This window comes from Netta rufina (assembly GCF_964035555.1).
Source record: "Netta rufina genome assembly, chromosome: 13".
NCBI classification, from domain to species: Eukaryota; Metazoa; Chordata; class Aves; order Anseriformes; family Anatidae; genus Netta; species Netta rufina.
The window spans coordinates 13,152,359-13,161,695 of NC_140136.1; the positions used below are offsets into that span (position 1 = coordinate 13,152,359).

Sequence of the window (9,337 nt, forward strand, 5' to 3'; positions counted from 1 at the left end):
TTACAATTTTCAAAGCAACACACGACATTACTCAGTTAAGAGCCAGTTATCGAATTGATGAACACTGCAGATTTCTTCTTCATCAGGAAAAGCAGTACACAAATATGCTGTAAGGGCAGGCAAATATCATAAAGCAAAAAAAGACGGGTCACGTTAATTTGTAAGGTATCTGGTGACATTCAAGACAAAGTTAACAAGATTAAATCACACTGGAAAAGCACAGGAAAAGCAGCAGTCAGTCTACCACTTGGACGAGGTAACCTGAGACGCAGCAAAAGAAAAAGCCATACTCACCTCCGCTGCATATGAACTTAACTGCCCCCTATTACATAGAACACCTTGAAAATCCGAAGTAGTTCTGCATGTGTTCTTCCATCAGATATTTAAAAAGGACTCAAAATTAGGAGAAGCATCCCTCAAATCAACAAAGACAGCAAGTGCCTAGTTCCTCTTGACTTCAGAGGAAGTTTGGAACTTAAGATGTTTCTGCAAATCTGGTACTTAGTGCTGCTTCTCATGGCTAACTCTTCCTTCACTGAAAGAAGAAAGCACATGTACCCTCTGTGCTTCCTCTAGCCAGTGGATTAAACACAAAACAAGCCTATTTCCACAACAGTGTCAGTGCAAAACTACTTCCACAACAGCCTGAGAGGAGCTTTGAACCAGAGCCCAGGAAGAGCAGTTAAGGGGAGTGTGACACGTGTCAGAATTGGCCCTACCTGGATGTCAGTGTCCTTCACGGGTTCAAGAGGCTCAAACGTAGTGGCTGCACTTAGACTCTCGAGTCGCTGAGAGATATGAGATATATCAAGTCCTCGGGACCCAAGAAGAACAGACCTGTAAGGAAGAAATTGTGCAGGTATGAAATCACGCAGACAGCTACCAGGAAAAACTCTAAACCCAACCCGCTGTCCATCTTTGGGTCAGCAGCTAGCCAGGTGCTGTCAGTGCTTCCAGCTGATGTGAGAAATGCATGAACCCAAACCTTGCAGAGCCACACACATGTATCTAACCCCCCCTCAGCCCTGCTGAACACTTTCTGCTGTTCCACTGCAGTACGGCACAGCTGCCAAGTTCTTCCAGACAGAAAAACTCTACAGCGCATTGGTAAATGTCCTCAGCAGCGGCTGCACCAAGGTACTGCATTTCTTGGCTTTAGCACCTGAAACTGGGAACAGTTTGCTTCTCAGACGAATCCTTCAGTTACTAATTTATTTTTTTGTAAGAAGATGCGGAAGGAGAAAGCAGCTTTGCAGCCATTCTGTTTCTCCTGAGCACATCCTCCTGGCGCAGCTCCCCACACCTTAAAAACCAAGCCCACAAACATTTCGCACCCCCTGCTTTCAGTTTCCAGCACAGGGGCTCAGTACTTACGCCTTAACATCCGCAGTCTCCTGGGAAGTGCGGGTCAGGGTGCGGGAGCGCAGCCGCTCCCCAGCCTGCTGGATCTCCTGCAGGTTGCGCTCCACGTGCGGGAGCTCGGAGATGCCCTCTGTCTCAGCTGCCAGCTGCTCTGCCTGCTGCAGGAGCTCTCCAAAGCCTTCGGTGTCCATCTCTGTTGCAGGTTTCACCTAAGACGCACAGAAACCTGCAGAGAAAAGAGAAAAGGGGAAATCTGAGCAAATTCTTGTGTGGCTATAAGCAGTGTCCATACCTACGGGTACACAGAGAGACCAGCAAAGAGCTGAGCTTCTAGAGCAGGACACCACTCTGTTCATCCTCCCTGCAGAGGATGTAGCAGAAGCACATAAACATTCAGGAAATTTTCAAGTGCTCTCAGAGCAAGGTGCCTTGCAGGACCATGTTTTAAGGCAGATCTCCAGACCTGTCAGAAGTGCATGTGGCAGCTCACACACTGCCTTGATACAAAGGGGAACAAACAGAAAGCAGAGAAGTCCAAGTGAAAGATTTGGTATTAATTCAGCTATAAAGCTCTTGTGTATACACATTTTTATATCATAAATGGAGATACACATATGCACGCATACATATGTATATATACAGGCTGAAAATACGCATAGCTTCAACATGAGGTTAAATAAACAGCAGAAGACAAGTATGTGTATGTGCAGAGACAGCCATAACACGCCATCTATTAAAACGTGTTAATCCATGTCATCAGCCTCAAGGAAACATAAATGCACGCTGTTGCAATGCAGAAGATGGGAGTCCTCCCTCAATACGTGTAGAAAGCCCTCCCAGCGCTTGTGAGGGCTGCCTGCATGGACCCAGTGAGAGAACAGCAGGGAGAGCAGAGAGCAATGGCTCTGAGAGCTGAGGTCCTTAGGGCATCACGCCGTGCCAGGTTCAGAATGCAGCCGGTTGTTTTCACAGAGCAGACAAATGTATACGCCCAGGATCAACGTGGAAAAACCAGGGAGTCACAACAGTGTCCATATTAATGGAAAAGGAAAACCAAACCCTCAACTTCAGGCCCCAAATCCATGATTTGCAGCCAGGTCAGTGACACGCCACGAGCACCCCACTGCCCCCAGGTCACAGGAGAGGGTCTCTGACAGCAGGCCGTGCTGCACAGTGCTACAAGACTTCAGCAACTCGAGCTCCCTCATTTACTAAATGAAAATCAAGAGCAATCGGCTCAAGAGCACCCACCGAGAAGAAGACAGGGAATTTTTACAGCTCAGGACCAACCTACAACTCCAGCATTTGTTGGTACCCCCAACCTTTCCAAAGCATTCTACCGGCACAATTCTACTTTCCTGCTGTTCCACCATTCCTAAGCACAACTTCCAGGGACAAGAGCAGTGCTTTAGATGTGGACAAGAAGCGATTTAAGAGCACTGTGTGATGGTTCAGACACACACGATTAGAGAGAGAAACTGATCCCTGCCCCTTGCACATGGCTGCTGCCTGGGCGCCAAGACAAACCCAGGTGTCCAGGCAGAGAGAATTTCCCCAGCACTCCTCACTAATTTCGGGGGGAGGCAGCAACCCTACCTGCACTGCCTCGCTCATCAGGCAAGACAGCAGGGACTGGATTTGTGTGAGCAGCTCAGCACGGCTCTGAGATGGGAGTGGAGAGGGGTGTGGTGGAAGCCAGCAGCTTCGTGCCCTGCAATGCAGCACACAGCATCCTCCCGGCGCTCACTTGCGGTAACTCAGGTGCAGCCCTGCCAGAAGCAGCCCCTGTTGGCAGGCGCTGACCAGAACAGCCACACGCCCACGAGCAAGGCGAGCAGATCCCCCGGGAGCAGCGACTGCGAGAGCAGCCCAGGCTTCAGCTCGATTGGATTCGATCCGGTCCACTTCCTCCTTTCATTAAGAGCGAGATAAAAAGCCGGGAGCGTAAGAAGGCACTAACTTCTCCGAGAGCACTGGAACCAGAAGCATGGGGGATCAGCGCGCTGTAAAACAGCTCCCCAACCTGCACTTTTTAGCCACGGATGCCATGTCAGTGCCATATGCAGTCTGCCCCATAAAGCTGCTGATGTAGGACAGCCGCAGTGACTCTGGAAAACAGGCTGAATTCAACAAATACAGAATAAACTTATTGGGAGCAAGCTAAACTACCTGAGATTATAGCCCAGCACTGACAGTGACAGCTCAAAACTTAGCTAGAGCACCACCAGCAGCTTTGTCCAGGGGACAGAAGGCCAATATTTATAGCAGCACGAACGAGTTCGTCTCCACGCTGACAGAATTTACTGCATTCGGGAGACTGCAGTCTGCCTCTCAGCGCCGCCCGGCGAGATGGGAACTGCTGCCACAGTAACGAGCAGAGCCACGGCAGATTTTCATGTCTGGCTGGGGAAAGTGCAACAACTGACACCTAAGGGAAAGAAAAATACATCAGAAACTAAACCAGCTTCTGTGAAACCAGATCGACCCCGGGCTAAAAGCCAGGACTGAAAAGGCTCCTCTGTAAAAACAACTTTGATGGCTTATCAATAGAGGCTGCTGCATTAGGCTAGTACTCCACGTCCAACAAAGCCCCAGTTTTATGTTTTTCCAACATTTAAAAGCACGTATAAACACCATATATTGTATGAGTTGGCGGGACGTAAGCCAAAATGAAATCAGAAAAGATGACGACAGGTTTCTTGGGTCTCTTCCGACTATAAATGTCGATCACCTGAAAAAAAATAAAGATCTCTGCGTCCTACAACGCTGCCTAACCAAATGTAGCTACGGTACTCCACACACGGCCGTGTCAAACATTTTAGCTCACCAGCTTCAGAAAGACTCAGAGCTGAAAGACTCCGACGTGTGAGCAAGCGTCTGTTGTACTTCACATACTGACAGCCTTTGTGTCATCTCATTAGCTAACTTTGAGAAACAGACTAAAAATTCAGATTGATCTAGCGCTTCAAAAAAAGGAAGACTTCACAGGAGGGAGGGGAAGCCTCACCCGCTGCAGTCAGAGTAGCTGCCACACCAGAACAGCTCCACGAGTTGCAAAGAGATTCGCCCAAAGGGGAAAGGAAGGAGAAATCCAGTGCTTGAGTTGGGATTGGTTTCTTTTGGAAGGAAGATGGAGAAGGTAGGGCAGGATGATGGGGGTAAGATCAGCCAAGATCTGAGGCGAGAGTGAGGATGTGCTTGTCTGCCAGACACTGTCATGGAGCTTTTTGGGGCAGGACAAGGCAGAAGTGGCGTGGACCTACTGACCCTGCACCAGGAGCGGAGAGAGCCCGTCTGGTTCAACTCCTGAGGGCTCCTCCTGCCTTGTTTCCATGTCCAGAAGTGCCCGAGTACAACCCAAACACCTGCTGCACATTTCCAACAAATTGCCCTCCACAGTGCAAAGCACAGCAGCCAGCATTTAACCAGGTTGATGCAGGAAAATCCCAAACAGGCCACACAGTAACCAGTTCTTCTTAAACTTACTGTTTTTTCTGCCACCCACCAATTAATCCTCCCCACCGCCCATGGGGTTCCCAGTCCTGTAGGGGTTGTTGGTGAGCTCATCTGTAGGGAGGTCTGTACACGTCCAGTCCCTCTATGACTGCTGCTAAGCACTCGGTCTCAAAGAGCTCCTACAGTGCATATGTTGAATAAAAAGTGCGTAAAAATGCTTCTTTCGCGGTCTTAAACGCACTGACATTCAGTTACTTCTCTCGCACAGTGATAAAGGACAAATGAGGGGACACGGCCCTCCACTGCCCTGCTCATTACTTAATGTGGAACCAGCAGCTGGCACTTTAAACATTTTATTCCAATGCATACCTCCATGAACTTATCAACGCTGACTTATCTGCCAGCTGGCCTCGAAGCTCCTTACAAAGACCTCAAGTCCCCTAAAACCTGACTCAGCTGGCAGCTTCGCCACCCCAGCCCTCTGCCCCTTTCCCAGAGGCTCGGTACTTGCTGCCAGCACCCGATTCCCACCTCAGCAGGCCACCAACTTCTGCAGGGTGGCCAGCAGACCGCTCGTTAGGTACCACATTTCATTTGACAGTTCACATTCCTCAGATGAAGTCCCTCATTGGCACCTGGACTGGAGTTCAACCCCAGTTGATACAAGGGGGTTTAGGGCAGTGGTGGATGTGTCCCTACGGCTGGCAGCTACATCCCAACCCCAGCACGCCCACAGCTCCCGCTGTCACACTAAGGCAGCTACAAGGGACTGACAGATACTGTTCTTCAGGGTCAGAAAGAAGGGTTCTACAGCTGAGATGCTTTCTTAAGAAAATCTTATCGTCATCTTTGCCTGCTTTGCACAAGAAGTCAGCGTTACTGCTGGTGAAAGCGGCTGTGAGCTGGGGCAGGGTGAAAAGGCTGAGCCAGCGCTCTCATTTGGGTACCTTCTGCCCACCACAGAATCATTAGGGGTGGAAAAGCCCTCCAAGATCACCTGGTCCAACCATCCCCACCACCATCACTCACCAAACCCTGTCCCCAAGCACCACATCCAACCTTTTCCTTGACACCCCCAGGGATGGTGACTCCACCACCTCCTTGGGCAACCCGTCCCAATGCCTGACCGCTCTTTCTGAGCAGCAATGTCTCCTCATTGCCAACCTGAGCCTCCCCTGGCACAACTTGAGGCCATTCCCTCTGCTGCTATCACTGGATACCTGCAAGAGGCCGACCCCAGCTCCCCACAGCTTCACTTCAGGCAGCTGCAGAGAGCAGTGAGGTCTCCCTGAGCCTCTGCTGCTCAAACACCCAAACACCCCCAGTGCCCTCCCAGGGCCCTTTCCCTTGCCCAGTTTCCCAGCCACCCCTCCCGCCCCGTCCCCCAAACCCCTGCCGGGCCAAGCCCGGGGGTGAGACCGGGACCTGCCCAGGGGCTCACAGGAGGTCCCACCGAGGGGCTTGCGGCCCGGGGGAGCCCCGCTTGGGGCTGAGGGGAAGGAGCCCAGGCCGAGGGGCGGCTGCTGAGAGCTCAGGGCCCGGGGAGGGATCGGGAGGGGGCCGGGGATAAGGAGCGGGGAGCGGAGGGGACAGGGGGATGCCCCCGCTGCCCGCCCACCCGCCGCCATGACACGCCCGCGCGGGCCCTCACCTGCCCGCCGCTCCAGCCGCCGCGCGCCCCCGCCCCGCACGCCCATTGGTCACCCTTATCCCCTCCTCCGCTCTCCCATTGGCCGAAACGAAGCGCTTCCCGGCGCCGCGCGCTCCCATTGGTCGAGCCCGTGAACTTTCCCCCCTCCCTGCGCGCTAGCTCCCGCCTTCACTGTCTCCTCGCGACAAGAGGCGCACACGGGCGGCGCGGCGGGGAGGGGGGGGCGGCTTCTGGGCCGCGGGTTCGAGGCTGCCCCCCGCCGCTACTCCGTGTAGGGTCTTGTTTTTTTGTGTTTGTTTTCCCAAAATATTTTTGAGATTAGTCAAATTCATCCCATTTGATCTACACACGTACAGCAACTAGTATTAATTAATGTGCACGCTCCTCCTTCTGAGGTTATTAATAAATCTCGTGCTATTTAATTCTGGAGTACTATTTTTGTGAATTTACCTAACTTATTTTCTAGTTCTTCAATACAATACATTTACCATACTTTTGTATTTTGAGATATTTACAGAAGCTTTTTCTAATTCACTTGCCCTTAACCGAGGTAAAAACCACCTTGCAAAACTGAAATGCTCGAGAATTTTACTAAAGGATTATCTGGAGTCTGCCTAATCCTGCGGGTGGTCTCAGGGGGCTTTGGCTGTGTGTCTAACATATTCAGTACAGTGTGGATTATTCCCTACTTCATGGATAATATTTCCACACCCAGGGTCAGTAATATTGCCCCCTGAGTTTCTATCAATGTTGTTTACAAGGCACCTTTGATAACACGGGATATTGTAGCCAGGATTACGTGTAGGGAGCTCAACTTCAAAATCTATTCCTTCCCGGGACTGAGTATGATCTGTCATTCGTAGAAATCTAGCGAATCCAGAAACAGTTGCTGCTGGAAATAGCAATCAGGGACAAGGCCTTTTCAACCTTTCTAGGCATCTGGGTGCAAATCCAACAATTATTTGGAGACAGAACTCAAGAGATGTTCTGGATTAATTGGAAATGCTGATTTTTTCCTCCATCCTATCACAAATCCATTGAGAATAGGTATTACTAAAATAAACTTAAAATACATCATTTACGTATATATATATATATACACACCTATAATAATTAATAAATAATAATAAAGAAAACCAATAAAAATCACAAACTAATCAGGATTCTTCTGGTGGGGATTAAATAACCCCCTTTCTCCCACTTCCAGGGAATGTTCCCTGGAAACACTCCAATTCTGTGTAATCCAATCCCTTTTACTCATTAATTCATTATGAATTCTTCTAAGGAGAAGTTAAAGGTTTACAATGGATAGTTTTGACAGTTTTAACCTTAAAAGTTTTTGTTAATGCAGTCTCCCAGGTATCAGGGTTAACTGATGCTTGTACCCAGGTATGAGCCCACCCTTTCTCAAGCCGTTCTCAGTGCTGTCTCAGTAGCAGGAGCACTTGGAACAGTCCATCCCATGCAGGTTGCAGGTTCAATTCTCTCCATGTTCACATCAGAACCCAACCTCCTGCTCAGAATGGATGGATCAGGGCTTCCAAGGGTGGTTTGTTTTTTTTTGGGACAGAGGTGGGGTGTGCTGCCGAGCATCTCACTTCACACTCCACCAAGAGTCTCCCCGAACCCAACCCGAGGCAAGATACAGCCACGCTGCAATAACTACACAGCTGACTTCAAATACAGAAAATTAGTTCTCGACTGCAAAAACACAACTTAGTTTCTCACACTAATTAGCTTCAATTAATAACAGGGATAGGCGGTGCTTGCTCACAGCGCCTGAAATCGCATGCACACAGATGGGAAAAATTTGAAAAAAAAATATAAAGTATGAATTTTTTGAGTTTTCTTGACTTTTAGGTGGGATGGGTGCAGGTGGGATGGGTGCTGGGTGCCCCACTGGGATGGGTGCCCCAAGGAGGGCTGCTGGGACAGGCAGAGGGCAGCAAACCCCCACCAATGGATTGGGTTGGGGAGGCTTGGGATGTGCTGCTCCCTGGCACTGGTGTCCCCCCATGTCCCCCACCTGTGTGGGTGTCCCCTGTGTGCAGCCCCCCAGGGCCCGGTCACCCCCCAGTGCCAGCCTCGCTTCCCATCCCCTTCCACTATACAGGTGCATGGGACAAGGGCATCTCCTGCTTCATTTGGTACAAATCACAAAAATTGACTTTTTCCATTGAAAAATGCTCCCCCAGAACCCCAGGTCACATCACAGGTGTCCCCTGTCCCTCTGTTTGGAGGACGGGGACACGAGGTCCCAGCACGCAGCGCTGTCCCAACCCCATTCCCCGCCCCTCCCACTTTCGAGCCAGGCATCTTCCCACGAGATTTATTTTAAAAATAAATACATAAATGCAATACTATGCATTTAGGGCAAGGCAGGTCACCCCCAACCTGTCTCCTCTGTTGCAACAGGAGGTGCCGGGAGGCTGCTTAGGCAGCAGAGCCAGGTTCCCAGCCCCGCTGCATGGGGCGCGCCCATGGGACGTGCGAGGGCAGGCAGCACCCGCGGCAGGGGCAGGGGCTCCCCGGCCCACACTTTCGCTTGGCAGGCATTTTCGGAAGGAAAACAGGGCCTGGGCACCTTCCCACGGCCCCCCCCACCCTGCAACCAGCACCCTCCCACCTCGTTTTCCACCCCTGAGGTGCAGGAGCCAACCTGGGCCATGCCACGGATCCTGAATCTCCATCCTGGCCAGGCAGCACCCAGAGCCCCCCCGGCTTGCTGGGGGCTGCCCCAGGGGGCACAGAGAGCCCCAACCTCTCCCTGGGGATGCTGCAGTGCCCCCAGTCCATGGGGGGGACAAGGGGACTTGGAGCAGCCCCCATCCCATCACGAGCGGTGTCGGCACTCAGCACTCCAGCAGC

At 51.2% G+C, this 9,337-nt stretch overlaps 1 protein-coding gene across 2 annotated transcripts in view; it reads right to left on the bottom strand.

Moving 5' to 3' along the window:
* NUP93 (nucleoporin 93) overlaps nt 1-6,493 on the bottom strand; it is a 78,821-nt gene extending 72,328 nt beyond the window's left edge. Inside the window, exons 1-3 of one of the 2 annotated variants that reach the window (XM_084294579.1) lie at nt 6,470-6,493; nt 1,375-1,588; nt 720-837 (exon numbers count right to left, since the gene is read on the bottom strand). In XM_084294579.1, the coding sequence (XP_084150705.1) occupies nt 720-837; nt 1,375-1,553 (297 nt within the window). In that variant the 5' untranslated portion in view covers nt 1,554-1,588; nt 6,470-6,493. Of the gene's footprint in view, nt 1-719; nt 838-1,374; nt 1,589-3,531; nt 3,629-6,469 lie in introns of those variants that run through there. The other variant, XM_084294578.1, reaches the window with a different exon arrangement.
* Nucleotides 6,494-9,337: the final 2,844 nt, after the last annotated feature.